The sequence below is a fragment of the Rhodamnia argentea genome, chromosome 2 (assembly GCF_020921035.1).
Source record: "Rhodamnia argentea isolate NSW1041297 chromosome 2, ASM2092103v1, whole genome shotgun sequence".
NCBI classification, from domain to species: Eukaryota; Viridiplantae; Streptophyta; class Magnoliopsida; order Myrtales; family Myrtaceae; genus Rhodamnia; species Rhodamnia argentea.
The window spans coordinates 27,191,866-27,212,341 of NC_063151.1; the positions used below are offsets into that span (position 1 = coordinate 27,191,866).

The 20,476-nt window shown below is 42.6% G+C and overlaps 3 protein-coding genes and 1 pseudogene across 8 annotated transcripts; 3 read left to right on the forward strand and 1 right to left on the reverse strand.

The window, feature by feature from the left end:
* Positions 1–250: 250 nt before the first annotated feature.
* On the forward strand, positions 251–7,935 carry LOC115737478 (GBF-interacting protein 1-like). 4 transcript variants are annotated; one of them, XM_048274276.1, is made up of 11 exons: positions 252–689; positions 1,787–1,830; positions 2,506–2,671; positions 2,902–3,034; positions 3,246–3,823; positions 4,877–5,204; positions 5,566–5,830; positions 5,963–6,055; positions 6,406–6,867; positions 7,430–7,797; positions 7,828–7,935. In XM_048274276.1, the coding sequence occupies exons 1-10, from the start codon at positions 515–517 to the stop codon at positions 7,769–7,771; spliced, it is 2,586 nt and encodes an 861-aa protein (XP_048130233.1). In that variant the 5' UTR covers positions 252–514; the 3' UTR covers positions 7,772–7,797; positions 7,828–7,935. The 4 variants fall into 4 exon arrangements, with proteins under 4 accessions (XP_030525466.2, XP_048130233.1, XP_048130234.1 ...); XM_048274277.1 differs by having other exon boundaries at positions 7,430–7,784; positions 7,815–7,935; XM_030669606.2 differs by having other exon boundaries at positions 251–689; positions 2,506–2,662; positions 7,430–7,935.
* Positions 7,936–7,968: 33 nt separating this feature from the next.
* Positions 7,969–11,179, forward strand: LOC125313694 (annotated as a pseudogene).
* Positions 11,180–13,325: 2,146 nt separating this feature from the next.
* On the reverse strand, positions 13,326–13,759 carry LOC125313695 (RING-H2 finger protein ATL79-like). The gene is made up of 2 exons (XM_048273521.1): positions 13,453–13,759; positions 13,326–13,411 (listed from the first exon to the last, which is right to left on the reverse strand). Exons 1-2 carry the CDS (start codon positions 13,757–13,759, stop codon positions 13,326–13,328), a joined length of 393 nt encoding a protein of 130 aa, XP_048129478.1.
* A 3,603-nt stretch (positions 13,760–17,362) lies between these two features.
* On the forward strand, positions 17,363–20,325 carry LOC115737482. Of its 3 annotated transcripts, none has more exons than XM_048274527.1 (9): positions 17,363–17,659; positions 17,910–17,996; positions 18,254–18,309; positions 18,637–18,732; positions 18,849–18,926; positions 19,124–19,186; positions 19,266–19,439; positions 19,787–19,882; positions 20,057–20,325. In XM_048274527.1, exons 1-9 carry the CDS (start codon positions 17,494–17,496, stop codon positions 20,126–20,128), a joined length of 888 nt encoding a protein of 295 aa, XP_048130484.1. In that variant the 5' UTR covers positions 17,363–17,493; the 3' UTR covers positions 20,129–20,325. The 3 variants fall into 3 exon arrangements, with proteins under 3 accessions (XP_048130484.1, XP_048130485.1, XP_030525473.1); XM_048274528.1 differs by having other exon boundaries at positions 18,257–18,309; XM_030669613.2 differs by having other exon boundaries at positions 17,365–17,659; positions 18,251–18,309.
* The last annotated feature ends 151 nt before the right edge of the window (positions 20,326–20,476 follow it).

Consider the following 20,476-nt stretch of genomic DNA (forward strand, 5'->3'; position numbering starts at 1 on the left):
TATGTCAACTCGTGCAAATGTTATTTGACCCAAAAAAAAAAAAAAAACCTTATGCAAATCTTCGGAAAAAAAGAAGAAAACTCACGCAAATGTAACTGCCATCGTCACGATTTAATAGATAAACTGCGGTAACTATCCAACTACAGGGACATAATAGTAATTTCACATGATTTCTACGTGCAACTCCCAAAACGCCCCCGATTTCATCAATCGACAATCATCATCCTCCAAAATCTCTCTCTACACACACTCTCTCTCTAAAATAAAAACCGTATTCAAAAACCCTCGCACTCGCTCGCAAAGCCCTTCTCTCCTCCAAAAAGCCGTTCGCTCGCGCACCCCCATTTTCAATGCGACCTCTCGCTCTTCTCTCCACCTCTCTCTCCTAGGGTTTTTCGTCTCGCTCCCCCACCGTCCTCCTCCCTCTCCACCGCCTCCGCCATCGAGCCCCCCACCCGTCCCATCTCGCTCGCCCTCCCATTCGTCTGATTTCCAACACCGCCGAGCGCTTGAGATGGTCACTGCTTCCAAAGTCGAAGGCGGCACTCAGGTACTATCGGCTCGCGTCCGCAGCACCATCCAGACGATCAAGGAGATCGTCAAGAACCACTCCGATGCCGACATCTACGCCGCTCTCAAGGAGAGCGACATGGATCCTAACGAGACCGCCCAGAAATTGCTCAATCAAGGTCTGTCCCGGCGTGGCCCCGCTACGCCGCCGCCGCATTGCCTCGGTCCTTTTAGGTTTCTTAGCGTGTTTGAGTCTTGTTTCGATGCTTTGGTGCGGTAGGAGTTTGACTGGGAGTTTGACTTGAGGTGTGGAGCATTGACTTTGAGTTTTTTTTCGGGGTACTGGTAGCAGTCAATCTAAAAGGCGTGTAGAGAGTGCTTCAATGTGGTTTTGATCACGAGTCTCAGCTCTGTAAGATATTATCTAGTAAATCTCCGAATTGGTATCGGGGCCGTTTTACTTCTTGTTAGTATTAACCAGTTAACGGCACTTTCTTTTTTCTGGTGAAGTGATTGCTTTGCTTTAGATGCGCAAGATGAGGTGCTTGTGATTGCAAACTTTATTTGAAACTGGTCTGAGGTAATGCCATGGGCTGGAGACTTGGGAATTTTGTTATTATGTTTCGGTATTGACAAATTTTGTTGCAAAGATATATTCAAGCACAATAGAGGCTATTGAGGGATTATAGCAAAGTAAGCAACGGAAATCCCCTTAGTACACTAAATAAGTGTTTGACTCAAGCATTAATGTACATAAATACTGCAGACTGGATGCTTGGACTATGCAGATGCATTTCCTTAGCTTTGAAGGAAGGCTTGAAAGGGTCATTGAAATCTTAGATGTAAAACAGCGTTTATGGATGTTAATAACTGCATACCTAATAGATTGGGAGGGGGGGGGTTGCTTTCTATCCTAGAAGCATTGTGGAATGAGGTAATGATGGAATAGCTTAGGGACTTCTGTCACAAATGATAGACACGAATGTTTTTCCGGTTCGTGGGTTTGTTTCATATCTTAGCTTCTGGGTTCCAACAGCAAGCTCAAAGTTTCACCCTACTGGTACTCAGACAGGGACTGATCTTTGCTTCATGGCACTGAATAAGTACAGATATGCTTATGATTAGTTAGAAACTGTTGATCAAATAATCGGATTCCTCCAGCATATCTTTTAACTGGCATTGAGTTCTTATAGGCATATCTGTGTTAGTTAGAAAGTGTTAATTTATATAATGGGATGCAATGCTGATGTGAGGGATTTTGTCTTTGTTTTTGCAGATCCATTCCACGAGGTGAAGAGAAGAAGGGATAGGAAGAAGGAGGTAATGGTCATAAAGTCTTTCCTTTTTATGGCTAATCTGGTTAGCGGATTATCTCCCTTAAAGTGCAGTTTTCTAGAGTTATATTTAGGTTAATCTTACAGCTGAGGAACATGAAATCTACTGTGCCTCTTCTGGGGATCGTTTTGACAAAAGTTGGGAAGACTTGAACCGAAAAATGTATCCAGTTCGTTAACTTAAGTTGACTGGAGAGATATTTCTTGTCTCTCTCATGTGTTTTCTTTTGGTATTATATCAAAGACATTATTCCTAATGTGGACATGTTTGATGCTAAATATGCAGTTTGTCCAATTTTCAAGAAAATTGTGTGTGGTCTGCACATTTTATCTTTCCCCTGATATTTATGGAAATAAACTTTGGAGGGAATCATGTGGCTTAAGCATTTTGTAAATCTGCATGTCAGTGGGATGGTTGACTTAATTGATGGCATTGTTGGAGCCTTGAGGGCATACAGATGCCTCCACAGTGTCCATATTTGTCTCAGAATAGTAAGATATCCGAGAAACATATCTTTTGTAAATAGAACATTTTGAGGTCATCATGTTCTTTGGTGACTGTTGAAAACTAGACGGTTTTTTTTCCCTTTTCATCATTTTGCTTGTTAGTGACTTTTGATGTCTTGGACTTTGCGTTGATAAGTTATGCATTTGGTCTCAGGGTACACCACAGACAGCTTCTACCGATCAAAGGAAACATTTCGAAAATGTCGGACAGGGTAGGAAGTTCTCTGCAGAAGTTGATCATGGCATTCGAAAAGGCTATACCCGGAACGCTTTGCCCAGTAATTCTGGACAGGCAAGGAAGTCTTTACCTGGTAACGGAAGTATGTGAAAACTTTTTGTCTTCATTATAGTCGATGCTTTCATTGCTTTAATACATTCTCTTGGACCAGCCATCACAATATGGAGGCTTTTCACCTTTTAATTTGAAATATGAAGGGGAATATTGACACATGGATTTGGTTATTTAGTTCTACACATCAATTCATGAGGCATGTTCCAATGTCTGTTTCCTTTTATTTGTTTGGCTGATGGACAAATTCACACGATGCAGCAAGAAGCAAGGAGTTTCGTGTTGTGCGGGACAACAGAGTTAATCACAGTGCAAATGGAGAAACGAGGGCTGCCTCCCGGGAGGAACATCCACAACCCTCCACCGACCCAATATCATCTACTTCTGATAGAAGGTTGGCTGACTAAATCATTCTGTTAATCTACTCATTGTGTTGCTTTGCGATTCTACATCCGAATAGCACATGGCATTGTGAACAAATCCCTTATCTTCCTGGCTGATGACTTAATGCCCTCTATTAAAAGATTATTTTCCTATGTTAATTCTTGGGACAATTTTGTACTGAACGTAGCAATATTTATGATCTTTGGTTGCCTTTTGCCCAGATTGAAGGGAAGTTCATCTATTCTAAAGCCTTTGGGTGGGCAGAGTCATTCTCCAGCTTTTAAAGTTCCTGGCTCGCTAGATCGACAAGCCTTACCCACTTCTGGGAAGGAAACATTAGAGCAAGAAAGAGTTACTGATTTGAGTGCAGTTTCGCGGGTACAAGCTGCCAAACCAACCAATTCCCAGTTTCCTTCTACGAGTTTAGCATCAAGCAACTCTGCGGTGGGACTTTATTCATCCTCAACAGACCCTGTTCATGTTCCCTCTCCTGATTCCAGGTCATCGTCTGTGGTTGGGGCTATTAAGCGTGAAGTTGGGGTTGTCGGTGTTCGGCGACAGTCTTCTGAGGATTCTGTCAAGCATTTATCAGAACCAGGTGTTTCTTTCTCTAATTCTCCATTGAGAAGGGACTATTCTCCTTCAGAAGCCTTTCAGTCTTTGACTGCTGTCTCTAAGACTGACCAACTCGGTCGGACTGCTGTGAGTCAGTCTGCTTCAACCTCAACATCAAGCATCCGATCATCCATAACCAATCAGTTCAGTGGCAGGCCACATCAATCTGTGGGCCATCAGAAAGGTATATGGTCTCTTTTGCTGTAATTTTTTGGGCCCTTTTCTTTGGATGATTCTCTTGTCATCATTTAAGTAAATCAGTGAATGGCCAGTCATCAGTAATGTTTTAATCTCAGTGCTGCATGTTATTTACTAGTGAGCCACCCGCATGTTTCTGTGGGGGAAAATCTGTCATGTATGAATTTTGGGTATGTAATTGGAAGAGACCATATCAATGTGTATGAAGTGCAAGTGTGATTGCTTAATTCACTTATCCAGTAATGACTAGAAGATCCTACATGAGCTTTACTCAAATAGATTAATTAGGTTGACCTTGGAAGTTGATTTATGCTGAGTTGATTGAGACAAATTTTATACCAAAACTATTGCAATTCACTATTTCTTGTCAGGATCAACGCCGGCTTTCTTTGGTCGGGGGTTGCGTCGTTTTGTGTCGTGTCACACTAAAAAGTTATCACTCATACTCTCCTTAAAGAATTTATTTGAACTCATCTTTTCATCTTTCCATATGACCTATGTGAATCTGAAACTAACCCCTGCACTCGATTCATCCCCTCGAATAATGTTTGCCTAAGTGTTTCTTTGAAATTATTATGGACAGACGAGGAAGATGGAACCAGTAGATGTGATATACCATAAAAGAGGTAGGGAGGCCTTATGCCGAGACCCTTATGTTGTGCTGCGTATGGCCTCATACATCCCTCATGGAAGTTTCTTATAAATGCAGAATACATAAGTAGAATTTTGATTTCATCGTGGGATCAAATGTGTTTCTCTTGCTGTATCATGTCATGTCGAGATTTACAACATATGAACTAACTGGTTTAAATGCTTATAATAAAATCGCTTATTTTGAAACATAAGCAGCGGCTCTTTTGCCAACTTATTGTATGTGGCGGCATTTTGTGAACTGTTTATTGCGTGTGAATGATTTGTTTGGGGGGTTGGCACCTCCTTGTTTCCTTATTACTTCTTCTATTTGTGTAAAAGCAAATAAATAGCTGCTGGAATCTCGATCCGTGCTTCACCAGATGACTAATGTGAGATGTTTATGCAGTTTCCCAGCCAATTAAAGAATGGAAACCAAAGTCCAGCCAGAGGCCAAGCAATAGTAATCCAGGGATAATTGGAACACCTCCGAAATCTGCTGCTCCTACTGATAAGAATTTTAAAAGAGTTGATCCGCAAGTAGCTAACATGCCAGAAAAGTTTGCTCGTCTTAACATTCACGAGGCGCAGAATGTAATCATTGCTCAGCATATAAGAGTCCCGGATGCTGATCGCTGTCAGCTGACTTTTGGCAGCTTTGGTGTTGACTTTGATACATCTAGGAATTTTGCTCCGGGAGGTGCTAGAGAAGAATTAATTGGGGAGTCAGCTGCAAGGTCAGTCAAATTTAGTTTAGCGGCTCTTTTATCTTCAAGTGTTTGGCTGGGTAAGGTGGTCAAGAATCAAGACTTGGATTTAAGAAACTTGCAATAGTTATACACCCATCATTTCTAGATGCACTTGTACTTCTGGGCTGTTTGGTTTTAATCATTATCTTGTCCATGTGTATGACTCGTATCAGAAAATTAGAGTTTGCGCATTTTTGGTAGATGGTACTCCTGATGGACATGCCCTTGCAATTTTCCGTTTCTTGGAGAAAAGTACTTTGTAAATTGAGTTTTGCATGTTTCATTTATTAAAAGAAGGGGTAGATCATCCCTTTCATTAGTTGTTGTCTGATTAATTTGCTGACGGCAGTTTGTCAGAATCAGCCCGGGCATCTTCTAGCGGTACTTCTGAATCTAAACAGGTGGACATGGTTGAGGAGCATGTTAGAAATTCGAGATCAAATTCTCCGACTTCACCTGCAACTTCTGATAATCAGTTGACAGACAAAGAAGAAGCTGATGCTCAGGATTTAGACAGTTATAATGCCATTGGAATGGTCACAGATCACACCCGAGTCAATGCTCCTTCAGAGTCGCAACAGCAGCAAGATCCTCCTGAGCTTCCCAGCTTTTCGGTGAGTGCGGGTTGATGAATCAAGTTTTCCTTTGTCTAATGTGTCTAAAATTTCTCGTGGGAGTGCCCTGATGCTTCTTCCTGGTTGTGGGTATTCTATTTTCTTAGCATTATGGTGTTTTTCATTATGCAGGCTTATGATCCTCGGACTGGGTACGACATATCATACTTCAGAACCACTATGGAAGAAGCTGTCCGTGGACAGGGCCTACCATCTCCTCAAGAGGTCAATCTGTTTATCATGTTTCTATGTTTAAATTGCATGCATTCTTTTGTCATGGACTTGCTGTGACACCTGGTTTTCTTCTGGATGCCATGAGTACTGTTTCCTTCATACTGCAATGAAGTTTTTCCCCCTTCGATTGCCGTTATTTTCTTCCTTTCTTGGATCGGGAAGGTGCATTATGTTAGGAGCAGCAAGGGGCACTAAAATGTATAAAATTCATGTTTTCAAATCTTGCATTTTGTGCTAACAATAAGATAGGAGATGTTATCACTCTGTATCTTCTTTAGCTATATGTTCTTTCGTTTTGTTTGCTGGATACTGATTGGAATCACTTACATTTGTATTTATAGGCCTTAAGTTCACACGCCGCTAACAGCATGCCGGTGTCAACTGTAGCCATGGGAGGACAGCAGCAACACCAGCAACCACCGCCGGTGGCTCAAATGTACCCTCAAGTTCATGTTTCCCATTTTCCAAACCTAATGCCATATCGACAGTTTCTCTCACCTGTTTATGTTCCCCCTATGGCCATGCCTGGCTACTCTAGTAACCCTGCGTATCCTCATCCATCTAGTGGCAACAGTTACATGTTGATGCCTGGAGGTGCTTCTCATCTTAACACAGGTGGCCTCAAATATGGAGTTCAACAGTTTAAGCCTGTTCCAGCTGGTAGTCCTACAGGTTTTGGCAATTTCGCTAGTCCTGCAGGATATGCTGTGAATCCTCCTGGCATTGTAGGGAGTGCAACTGGGCTTGATGATTCGTCTCGAATGAAATATAAGGATAACAATTTGTATGTTCCAACTCCACAGGTAAACTTTCATAATCTTCCTGGTGGCTACTGCATGGTACCTTATGGTTTTACGAGGCTCAGTTATGTCAATGCTGACAATAGATGGGAATTGAAAAATGCCATTTGCTGAAAAGTTACTGAACTTTAAGTTCCAATCATCTTGTTGTCAGAAGTAAAGTTTATGTGTTGCGTTTTACTTCTTGGAAGGTGTTGTGTCTGGTGTTATACTATGAGTTTTACGTTGGTCTAGATGTTTTGTGATTTTACTGAACTCTGATTCTGGAACTCTTTTGAAATAGTAAAATCCTGTACTTAGGAACTTTTGCTAGTCATTGGTTAGGATTGGCTAATGTTATTGAGGATGAAAATCTTGATTTGGATTTCTAATGAAAAACCTGGCCTTCTTTTACAAGTATATGTGAAATCAACAACTTGGGCAGATGCAACGGTTGGGTGACTAAATGGAAGTTTTTGTTTCCCAGTTTACTGATAAGTTTACTTATAGTCATGATACTCCCTTTGATTGTAGCCCCTTCGTCACTGTCACTGACATATGCCCTGTGATCTTTTCTATATCGTAGGCCGAGACATCTGAAATGTGGATGCAGAACCCTAGAGAGATCCCAGGAATGCAATCCACCCCCTACTACAATATGACGGGGCAGACACCTCATGCTGCTTATTTGCCGTCCCACACTGGGCATGCTTCCTTTAATGCGGCTGCTGCGCAATCTTCCCACATGCAATTCTCGGGCTTGTACCACCCGTCTCCGCAAGCAGCTGCAATCGCGAATCCACACCACTTGAGCCCATCTATGGGGGCGAGCTTGGGAGTGGGGGTGGCTGCGCCTTCTCCTGTGGCTCAAGTCGGTGCTTATCAGCAACCACAATTGGGGCATCTTAATTGGACGACGAACTTCTGAAAGAGAATGTTAATCTCCTTGCGAGCTGCAATTGCGCCTGCTCTCTGCTTGCAAGCAATTGAAGTGGCCTTTGCAAAGTTTCGAGTATTTTTAATCAAACGAATAACATCTGTAATCAATTTTCGATTAGTCCATCTCGTGTTTAATCAAATCTAATTTCTCCATTGATCCTTGCTTCCGAGTAAATTTTACTAGAGATGAGGATAGTGGATGGTGAACCTTGGAGGATCCAGAGGCCTTGTAAATTGAATAGCTAAAATCCTCGCTAAGCACTTTATTGCTTGACGATAGATCCGTTGGTCGATTCTATAACTTGACATTGAAGAGTTCTGTTAATAGAAGCCTTATCTTTGTTGAGGTTGTGTAGTTCAAATGGAATGGTCATAAGTAATTTGAGGAAAATCTAGGGAAAATGCCAATGTCTTGAAAATTTGAATCTTCCTCTGGTTTTCTTGTAGCCTCCCACGATATGATAGGAAACTGTATTGTTGACTTCTCATTCCTGCAGGACTCGGTGCGAGTGGTACCTACTTGTCGACAAGTGCCAAAAGTTCTTTTCCCTCCGATAGGGAAAAAATAACGAAGGGGTGTAAAATTCGATCCGACACCGTCATTGATTGCCCCTATTCTGAGGTCGTGTAGCTCCCTAGTCCCCATAAGCCGCATTAGTTGACTGTTGAAACGGGCAGAGACTTGGGGGTAGAAAAGCTGCAGCGATATTTCCTTTATTGTCACTCCCACGATGTTTCACGACATGAAGCTGAAATTTTCCAAAGCTCAGGCTCCGAAGTCCGAGGAGGTTTAAGGGACAACTGAGTCCAACAGAAAATAATCCCTCTCGGGGTTCTGGTACTGGGATTCCTAAATTCCTAACTCGAAAAGAGTTGTCTGCTGCTATCTATCTAAAGTGAAAATCAACTCCCCCATTTCTTCCTCAACTGAAGTTGCTGATGCAGTGAAGGTTTCGAAAATCAGGGCCCATAGGTTTGGGATTTTCGCTCTTATTATGGAAGAAAACCTCCTCCTCCTCCTCTCCTTCCTCCTTCGGGGACCATAGTTCTCTAGCAATGTGAGTTTTCGAAATATTTTGAGCCTCTCATCAATTTTTTTATTAGGTGCGACAGTTTTCAAACTTCACATATATCGTAAAAAAAACAAATCGATTTTTGCTCTTGAGAGATCCTACGACATAGCATTGAGTGCCTCGAATAAATAATCGAGGCAAAGATTTGGGTTTGGAGAGCCAATTTATTCCTTTCGAAACCATACACGTCCCCCCCGTACAATCCAATCCTGCTAACCAACCTCACGTTAAAACAAAGTGAAGACATGTCAATTTTTCTCTTCAATTATGGATGCTAGCCCTTTCCATCCTAGCTCGAGGCCACCCCCTAGCCCCCCTCCCCCTCATTTTAAGCTCTCGACAAAAGAAGGCACCATATATAAGAAGTTGTAATCATATTTGGAATACACCAAAGATGTAGTTTTTTGGACGGTCCAAGTTAAAATGATACGTCGGGTCTCTTTTTTCTTCTAATAAAAACTTAATCCTCTCATCAAATTTTGCAAAAAACAAAAAAATGGAAGTGAGATAAAAATAAAAAAAAATTCCCCTACCACGCTCGTCTTACATTTTCTCTCTCCCATGGAGAGCGCCAGCCATCACGACCATCACTATGCATTTGTCAAACTCGTTGCTTTTCCACCGTTAGAGAGAGAGAGAGAGAGAGAGAGAGAGAGAGGGGACCTTTTGGTCTGCAAATGCTTAGCCTTTAGCTGCTAAAACATCCTCTGTCCGTCTTCCCTGCGCCGATTCCGACTCCTCCAACCCACTCTGCAGTTCAGCCCTTCTTCTTCTTCTTCTTCATCTTCTTGTCGGAGAGATGCAGACACGCGAACAATTCCTTCGGGAGCGCGACCCCGCGCAGACACAGAGCCGATCACCACCCTTCCTTCTCTTCCACTCTTCTCGACTCCATCTATCGCTCCATCGACGAACCACATCCCCGCGCAGGTTCATCCCATTCGTCCACGCTCTTCCGCGACCTCCGTACCCCCAGAAAGAAACACCCTGTCGCTGCTTCCGCTGAAGAAGAAGAAGAAGAGAGGGAGAGAACTTCGCCCACCGTCGAAGAAATCGCGTGACGCTCGGGAGATGGATGGAGAAGAAAATGGGCGCAGAGGGAGTCGTCCTCCACAGAAACTCCGTCGCAGCTACTGATGCGCGCTCGCGGAGCGATCCTCATGATCGTTCGGTGTTCATCCTGAGCTCGAGCTCGAGCTCTTCGAATTCGAGCTCTGGAGGGAGATTCTCATCGTCCGAGTCGGAGTCGACTTCGACTCAGGGTGGCGCGAAAACACGGTCTCTGTGTTGCGACGCGCCATGGCCGAAGCCGATTCGCACGCGCGTCTCCGTACGGTCAAATACTTCTCCTCCGAAACATCCTCCGTCGTCATCCGAAGCGAAATTCTCTCTGGTGAAGACGAAGGCAAAGGCGCTCCGAATCTACGACGATCTGAAGAAGGTTAAGCAGCCGATCTCGCCGGGTAATCGGCTCGCCAGCTTTCTTAATTCTCTCCTTGCTTCAAAGAATTCTAAGAAATCGAAGGTTTCAAGCTCATTGAAGCAATGCAACGAGAAAGAAGAGGTTTCTTACGGCGTAGTTTTAGAGAGAAGATCAAAACATGGCTCCGAGAACAAGAACCCGAAGATTTCGGACTCCATTAACGAAGGTATATCCCAGGATGCAATCTCTTTCTCCCAGAGCAAGCAACTAATATCCAGCGTTGCACTGAAGAACACGAAGACTTCGAGCTCCATAGGACGTCTAGACGACGGCGTCTTCGAGAGGAAGTCCAATTCCGAATGCGGTCATGAGCCGGCTTGTCCTCCGCTCTCTCGGTCGCGCTCAGGCCCGAGCGACTCTGTACATTCGTCGGGCAATAGGTCAGCGAACAGCTTCGCGAAGATCAGGTCAGTGAGGTTCAACTTACCGCAAGAAGACGAAGCAGCAGCGGCTCCAGCGAGAGCTCGCGTCGACGGCGTCGCGGAGGCCATTCGAGAGACGACGAGGTTGAAGAAGATTGATCAAAACGAGAGCGGCGGTTCCGTTGCGAGAGATCGAAGTCCAGAGGAAGACGACGGTTATTCGAGTTCTGATCTCTTCGAGTTGGACAATCTCACCGACATTGGACATCGCTGATGAATTCCGATCTCGTGAAGGGCATTTTAGGAATTAACGAATGGCGGGGGTAAGCCGGTAAATCTCGGTGATTTTTATTTTTTCGGTGACGGTTTAGAATCTTGATTAGCTAGCCCCGGTGTAAAATTAAATTTGACGGTATCAATTGACTTGCAAATTTCAATTTCGAGATTTTCGTGTATTTCCATGATCGGTAAAAACATCTTTCCCTAAAAGACGTGAAATTGTTAAACTGAATACCATTTCATTGGCAGCAAAATTTTCGACATGCGGGGAACTTACGTAATTACAAATAGTTTACAAAGACGGCGTCGGCATCATAGAGTACTTTTTAAATTGGATGTGAGTGACGAGATTATCCGTACCACATGCGTATTGGTCCCAATACTTGCTCAAAGGTCCGTACCTTTTAAAACGGACGAATCCCTTCTTTGAACTTGGTTCGCTACAAATCGAGCGGTCCGAGCTTGTCGGATGCGTGAGCTCCACATGGGGCTCATAAGATCCATCCATCATAGGTCGCCGGCGTCGCCGGCGGATGAACGGGAATGCAACGTGATGGCTTGACCATATGATGAGAGTTCAGACGTAAGAAAGGGGTTAGACAAGACTGTTAAGCTTTCTCTAACTCTTTCTTCTCTAGCACGTGATGCAAATTCGTCCCATGCTTCAACAAAGCATCGACTGATCGACATACTCTGCCGAGTCTGCCCAATGCGGGCTCTTTCTCTGTCTTTCTTTCTTTTCCCCTTCTCCGGATGTGATTTGACTTTCGCGTACGTTAGAATTGATTAAAGTAAGTCTCCGGACCATGTTGCTCTCTAGCATCGTGGATCTTCAGCGTGCGTTTCGGGGAAGTTCGTCCTAAAGCTTTTCCCGAGCCACGAGGCATTTCTGTTGTCTTCACAATTCCTCGTTTTGAAACTGGGTGATCCAGGAGGGGAGCTGACAAAAAAGAAGAGAGGAAAAATTACAAAATTTCGAGTGGCTGAAACTTGAGAAGAGACAAAGAGTCGGATGAATCGTCTGACTTGTCTGACGAATTGGGGACATGGACAGTGAGATCTTTGATATCTTCTGGCTTTCCTCCATCCATGTCAAAATGGGTGGGCTTCAACTCTGTGAGGGCGTCTTCAATGTATGTCAGAGATCTGACGGGGTTTCTTCATTTCCCCTGTCGACTACATTCGAAATCTAAGGTCGATCTTTGATCTTCACTGCTGGACGTGTTCATTATCAACCGAAGCTATCACATGGCTTTGTTTTCCCAATTCAGATCATTTACTAATTCCATTGTCGAACGGTCGGTTCATTTTCTTGATGGGAACCCCTTTTTCATGAATCCATGCGTTCAACACCTAACCGGAAGCAAAGATTTCTCTTTCTGCAACGAGTGATGCTCTGAGCACAACACTCTTTGCGGCTTTTCTACCGGCTCTTGGTGTTCATACATACCGTAGTCATCGGGTCTCACCAGACGACGGCTTCTCAGCCACGAGATCATCTAACAAGCGATTACATGTCCTGGGGGTCGCCCTTCTACTGGCCCGGGATCCTTACTCAATCATAACCAAGAGTTGAATGGCTTTTTAATTAATTCCTGAAAACAATTAGCATCATCAATACAGCATTATCGTTTCTGAACAGCTACATGTCAAGGTGGGTGATTTAGCTCCCGCTTGAACTTTTCTATCCATGACCAGACAATTTATCTTGCTGTCAAGATAAGGTGTTAATATCGCCGACCCTAAGCTATGTAATGGGATGGGCTTAGGTCAATGGGTTGGTCATGCAGTTGTCACTCGCCAACCCTGCATAGATCAATGTCCATCCTACCCATCTACCTAGTCTAGCACGCTATCTTACACACCTTTGGACCACCCTCGATGATAAGGTCTCTTGTCAAGAAATGGTTTCATTCATAGACTTGACCTGTTGGGATGTTCATGCTTTGTCATCCACAGTGCCCCCCATCACGTTCCCCCTCATCAAAATGATTCTCCCATGAAAGCAGAAACCAGCGTCTCAGATGGAAAAAGAAACAAGAGAGAATTCTTGGAGATCCCGAGAAGAATTTAGCTAAGACGAGAAAATTTCAGCTTGGAAAAATTCAAGTAATTGTCAACCATTTATGTAAAACTAAAGATAGGAATCACAGTTCACAGTAATCGGATGGTGTCAGCATAGTGTGCGATCTGTGAAAATAACTTCCCACAGGCCATATTCTGAAAGAGAGATCCCAAAATGGTGAAAAAAGAAAGATGGTGTGAGCTAATCCTAAAGAAGTCCGCACTTTGATTGAGTTTGTTCAGCTCAATCAAGAAATGATATTGCATTACAACATATTTGTGTCAGCTTGTGGATGGATGGTTTGGGTAAAACCTCTCACTTGGTACTGCACAGGTCCCTGGGGACGTCTGTCCTATGACCAATGACTCTACATTGAGGAACAAATTTCCAGTTAACAGACCGGCGTACGGCAGATCGGGCACTCGGAGTGCGAGTAGAGCCACATATCGATACAAGAGGAGTGGAATAAGTGCTTGCACTGCTGGAGCTGCTTGACGCTTTCCCCTTCCTCGAACCCCGTCAGGCACACAACACATTCGGCCCGACCGCCCGCTTCGCCGGCGTACTTCACAGTGGACACCGAGCACTCAGCGGAGTTCTGGGTTCCACAGAAACAGAACCTGTAGACTAGCAGTCCTAGGACGGTGGTGAGGTAGATGGCTATTGAAAATGCAATGGCTATGATCAGTGCAACGCCAAAGACATATATGGACATGGTCTTGTGGCTTGGTGGTGCTGGAGTTGATTGTGGGGGTGTGAACTGGATTGGGGAAATTTTCAAGAACTGAGATAAGAGTAGGGTGTTTGATAGTTGGTGGAGATTACAAGGGCATTTCTCCTGGGGCATATCATTGGGGTCCCAACTTTGTGTCTTCATGTGCTAAACCTTATTAAGGATTAGCATATTTCAGCTGCACAGCACTCTCTCCTCAACAAATTTAAAGGGGAGAAAAACGTACTTGTCTCTGCGTTTTGATTAAGCTTGTGTACTTGTTTCTGCTGTGTTATCTTGTGATTCTAATGTGCTTGCCGAGATGAAGGTATGTTTTATGTTACTTCATAAGCTTCGCTCGATTGCAATATTGTATCTTACATGATGAACCTCGCATCGAACACGATGAGAGCTATATTGAATGTACAGACTTCAGATGATACTAGTTAAAAGTCGAGCTGTTTCATGTCGAAAGACGTCGAAATGCATTCTTTGTGAACGACAGGAGACGTCGAAATGCATTCTTTTGTTTTGTTCCAAGAACAGTTTGATTGGTCCTATAGAGTTGGCGGCTTAAAATTTGGATTTTGCTCTGTCCTTCATATTAAGACCAACTACATCGAGTTATAAACAATTCAGTGGTCTCGTAAATATTGTCAAAAACAAAGAAAGATTCAAGATTTATTTATCTAATTGATGCTCATTCTTGGTCTGAGGAGCGCGATGGCATCTACAACGAGAGCATCGCAATGTGCTCTGGTTGGGATCCGTTCCGATTACCCTGTTTCACAACGGTTCTATTCAACTTAAATCTGAAAACTTTCTGTTTGTAATTTTTAGTTTTTTATTGTTTATTTTTGGGCACTTCAAGATTGCACTTTACCATTTATCATTCACCCTCGACAAGGACCATAATCTTGCTCGTGCCTGCATTCATGCCGAGGCCGCTGTTAAAAAGGGTGCTGAGCTTGTTTATTACCTGTAAGTTGAATGAACATCTCATAATGACTTTGCGAGGATGTTGTTTGTTGTAATGTCCGAGTAGATGGGACTAAAAGTTGACTTGGGTACAGGAGATGTGGAATTGGCTTGCTCAAACGACTGCTTCCTAGAATTTGCTGAGGATTTTCGTGAAGAGGACAACCTGCCTTTGTTCTCGTTGCTATCAGAAACTTGTTCGGCTACATGAAATTGCTATCCTTGGAGGGTCGATTGCCGAATTGGATAGCGGCCAGTTGTAAACAAATACTATGAGTAGCAAATACGAGTTGGTCCAGAGGGCAAATTTGAAGGCAAAGCTAGGGAGGTATACTAATAATATGAATACCCCAATGCGGAGATCATTTATGCGATTTTCAACTAGAGCGATGATCATTCAGTCCAGGTTCATCTGTTTGATATGGAAATCGAGGGAGAGTTTTCGTTCTAGGAGTCTGATCACGACTTCAGCAGCACCTGTGTGCATGTGCGTGCCTGTTAAACTTGTCTGTGCGTATGTGGTTGCGCATCCGGCTTCGAAGGAGCCAAGAAAAAGAGTTCAAACATTCACTTGTTCTAGGAAAAGCAGAGACAATTTTTCTGTTTTGGGTCTGAAAAGCAGAGACAAGTTCAGTTATGGCCTGTTCATGTCGAATCGAATGGTTCGTGACTGTCAGTAATGGGATTACCTCTGAAAAGCAGAGCCAAGTTCAGTTATGGCTAGTACTCAAAGACGAACAGAAACAGCTCGGAACAAGAAATACTAACAGGCCGATGTTTCAGATTTTTAAGTGTGCAAAAAGAGGGGGAAAACAAACAGGTTGCCTTATGAACCACTCTAACAACAAGGTCCAGAAAAAAAAAATCAAGAAATGGAATGAGAAGTGGGTCGAAACATGGGTCAAATGTGGGAGTTTCTAAACTCCAAGAACTTGGAGGAAAGAACAGTTCCAAGAGCCTTAACAAACTCCCCAAGCCTCTCTCTCTCTCTCTCTTTAAGCACCGTTGAACATCCCCTGATCCCACAAAAGAAAACAGGGAAGGGTGAGAATCAAAACGACCAATGCTTGATGCTTGCCCTTCTCTTTTTCAAGAAACGAGTTGCCAAAACGGAGCTTCTTGAAATTGGAGAAACACAAACTATCTCAAGTAGATCGTTCGCTCGCTCGCTCGCAGATGATGAAAATCATGAACTGGGTCCTCCTAGGAAGCACGAAATCATTCTCTCTCCGGTAAGGAAAAAGGGAAAGATAAAAAAAAAAAAAAATCTTTCGATTCAGCTGAATAACGCCATCATCGGCAAGCAGAAGAACAGTGCGAGGGAACAGGGAAGAAGCCAACGAAAAGCCCTGCTCATCAAAAATTTGAAATGGATCATGCTCAGAGGCTCGTGCTCATGACAGAGCGAAAGACAAATCGACGGCGATCGCGGAGGCAGAAAATGCGGCGTCACAAGTCCTTCTCCCTTCGCTGCGGGCGGGGTGTGGAATTTACTGGAACGAGGGAGAGATTGACGTTTCGTTTTTCCCTTGTCCTTTCTCACGATACAATTTCTTCTGGAGAAAACTATTTCAGATCTTTCTTCATTCTCTGATTTCTCTAATTTTTTTTTTTTTTGGAACAAGCTAACCGTAAACGATTTTTGAAAACACTAAAGTATCGAAAAAGAAGAAGCAGCCCTCAAGCATCTACCACGATGCACCAAGTGTCGTTTTGTGATAGACCTGGTCGATTTCGTCGGGTGTTTGTATATAAATTAACTTGCATATAAATAGTAAAAGGGTGAAGTGGTTCCTTAAAAATATTAAAATGGTGTACTAAAAGAGAAGCTCTCTAATGTCCACTGCGATGCATCATAGCTTGCAAAATTGTGTAAGAGGTGAAGCAGTAAGTTCTGTTCGAACTTGACCTTAGTATCGATTCGAAATTTTTCTTTAAGAATTTTCCTTGGCATTTAGCCCCCCTTCCCCTTTTTTGTCATTTTTTTTTTCCTTTATTCAGTACTTCTAAAATTGTTTCTTTTCTTTTTTTCCTCGACTTATAAGTTTTCCCACAATCTAAAGCAAAAAAAGAATTAGTTTGATAAATGAGTAACATGTGTTACCATTTTATCTTTGCATTGGTCCATTTCTAGGAAAATAGGTACTCCTAATATTGTAGCGAGACAATAGCTCAAATAGTTTCTAAACTTTAAACAAATATGTAACATCCTTCATGAACTATTGATTTATTTAATGTGGTCTACGAACTGTAATTTAATGTGTAATGTCGTTCTTGAAAATGACTCTGAGCAAATTGTTTAATGTTTTTACGCATTAAGAAAAAACGTCACGTGTGTATATTTAGATAAGATATTCAACTCAAAACAGAATATAATAATTCGCATCATCCAATAACATGATAGTCAATTTTCAAGTCGACTAATGACATATGTATAATACTTGAAAGGTCCTTGCGCAAGGAATTGATCGGGTTTGTTCAAATTTAATGTCTTTTAGCCATAAGGTCTATTTACTAACTTTATTTTTCTTTAAATTTAATGGGTTTGTTGAAATTTAATATGACAGAAAAATATTGTGTATTACGTCAAAGATTAAAAATCATCCGTGTGATTTTGTCCCCCACTTAATCACAAAGCCAATTTGAGGGCGCTTGGAACAGACCGTTCCTCCGTTTCGGTTCCCGAAGCTTTATCCTTTTCCTTCCGTTTTCCGCGGGAATAAAAACGGTTGGATGAGAGAAAAGAGAGAGCTTTATCCATGGCGACTGCTCTTCTCCCTTCAGTACTCTCTTTCCGAGACTCCTTAATCCCACAAGTCAACCATTCCTCGGCCGTTTTCGTCAACACCCAGAAGCGTATCTTCGTTGGTTGCTCTGCCAAGAAGAAAATTGGCTTTTTTGATCAGATTCTTGATTACATCGAGGGTAGTACTGCTCTCTTTCTCGCTTGCAATTTTTCATTTTGGCTACAATCCCTCCGTTTGAATGCGGTCTTGTCTTTATTCCCAAATCGGATTCATTCTTAGAATCATTGTGTGCGCGTCTCAAAGATGGAGTCCCAGGATGTTTCGTTTTGTTATTGAAACTGTTTAGATTAGATGCTCTGCAATGTGCTTGAGAAGTACAATTAGAAACTCAACATTTAATTCATTGCTTGTTCTGACCTTAATTTCAGGAGGGCCTAAGTTGAGGAAGTGGTATGGAGCACCTGATCTTCTTCCCAAGGATGGGTCTGGTGTGGATGAAGAGGATGAGAACAAAGGTTCTGCTTCTGCTTCTTTCAGTTTTCGTTCTTTTTTTGTCATTAAAATGTGTGCTCTGCTTGGGATGATGAACATGCGCAAGTGGAGTTAGTTGCGCGAAGCGTGAGGAATAAGTTAGTCACAATAAGCAAATTGTGTGAGTGTGTCATAGAATTAACTATGTTTGGATTGCGGTGAGGCTTTCGCTTTGTTCTAATCATGTAGGTGCTGTGAGTTCGCTTATGCATTTGCCCTTCTGTTTTAAACTCAGATGAAGAAGAAGAAGTGAGGGATGCTGTTTTAGTCACTGATGGTGATAGCGAAATGGGTCAGGTTTGTTTCGAACTTAATGTCAATAGCTCCCACAGGCTGTATAGGAAAGTGTAGCAGCCGTCATTTCTGTTCTGTTTGCACATATGCACTACAGAATCGATCCGAAAGTAATTTTCTCTAGCTGAGTAAAGCCTGTGGAATATTCCCCCATTTAAATTTATGAATGTTTTCTTTGCTCTTATAGCATCCTTTCCAGAGTTCACTTATTGACTCTCCATCATTGTCGCATTTACTTAATTTCTTTCCCTCTAAAGTATGTTCTTCTTCCCAAATTTTTGAGTTAATCGTATTATAGTATCTGATTCCCGTGATTTCTAGCTTATGTAGATGATTATTCTTTCACTGATCGTTAAAAGAACTCGAGTCAAAACATTGGTCAAAGACAAGCGGATGGCAAATGAGGCCTTTGGAGACTATGTCGAGGTAAGCAAAGATGCCCATATTCACGGGTCACAGTATCTCTTTTCTGTTGTTTAATCTATGTTAATTTGATTTGGGGTAGAATATCCGATTAAGTATTTACGGTTTTCCTTGCAAAGTCAGTGGCTGGAGACATGAATAGCAAGCAATTCCTGAATACGACTCTGAGAGGAGTTCGGGTCATCATATGTCCAACTGTATGTTGATGTGCTTTCTTTCATTCTGTCCTTACCATTGTGCCCTCACCTTATATCGTCTTTCCTGCATGAATAAAGAAATACTTTGCACAACTTGTTAAGTAACTAGGAATAAATCACCTGCTCTACACTCCAATTTTCTCTTTCAGTTAGTTCCATCTCGATTTGTCAGTACCCTTTTGTTTCTCCTTTTACAGGAAGGTTTCTTATATAACATTGGGAGCTTGAAAGGAATCAAACACGTAATTCTCTTATCTCAGGTATCTCTCTCTTGAAAGCTGTGAACAGACATATTGCAGGTAATATATGCGCAAATGTTGTTGTTTAATGGGGCTGCAGTTGTCCGTTTATGAAGGTTCGAGCGGCATTCAAGCTATGATGAGAGGCTTTTCAAAAAAATTGGCTGAGCAAGATGAATCGAAACTGATGGCTTCAGGACTACCTTTCACCATTATCAGGGCTGGCGCGTTGCAAGACACTCCGGGTGGAGAACGAGGCTTTTGTTTTGATGAGGTGCCGCCATAGTCTTACTCTGGTGTTTTTGATATTCAATGATGTAATTGGTATTGTTTAAGCTAAGTCCATGCAATGAGATATTCTCAATTTGGGGAACAGATTGCCTTTTTCTGCTGATGGCCTGTGATCATAGCCTCATAGGGATTGATAATTCTTAAATTCAAAGGATCCATCTCTATCGACTGGATTTGCTGGAAAGATAAAAAAAAAAGTAATCAGGAGGCACGCATAAGTAGTAATTTGCAAGTATTTTCTTGTTTGAAATGGTTGGACAAAGGTGATACTTAGAAGAGTCTGCAAATTTGTTCTTTCCTCACAACTTATATCGCACACTTCATTTGCAGGGTTGTTCGGCCAAGGGAAGTCTCAGCAAGGAAGATGCTGCTGTGATTTGTGTGGAAGCGCTCAGCGCAGTCCCTCAAGGAGGATTTGCATTCGAGGTAGCCATCACCTTTTGCCTCTTTTACATCGCGGAGGTCTCTGTAAATGGGTAAACTCCTCCGTGAACATCGGTATCTATCTTTTAGCTTAATCAGTTGGGAACAGTGTATATTAGGATAAACTAATGTGTTTCTGTTGCCTTATCAGAGTTCTATGGTTTGCCTTGGTGATAGGTTGTCAATGGAGAAGAGAAGGTATCAGATTGGAAGCAGTGCTTAATCAAGTTGATGGAGATGGCTGATTAGCACTAGCAGCTGTGATGATCGATTCTCCTCCTCCTGCCATTTTCCTGTTTTACAATTCTTTCTATTGGTTCTTCTCAGCAACTGCAAGACAAAAAGTTTCAGGACGTGGTTTTGGTCTTGGGGGATCTGACATTGTAAAACATTCTCTTCTGCTATTACTTAACCCAGGATCTGTTAGAAAATCGATTCTCGGACAACTTAAGCCATCCGGGAACTGAACGGCAATGATCGCCTGAAGTCGGACTTTACGGGCGAAACACAGGACGTGCTAGTAAGTAAAAATGGACGACTAGAGATGCGAACACAAGAGAACATATGGAGTAGTACTAGAAGGAAGTGCTTGGAACT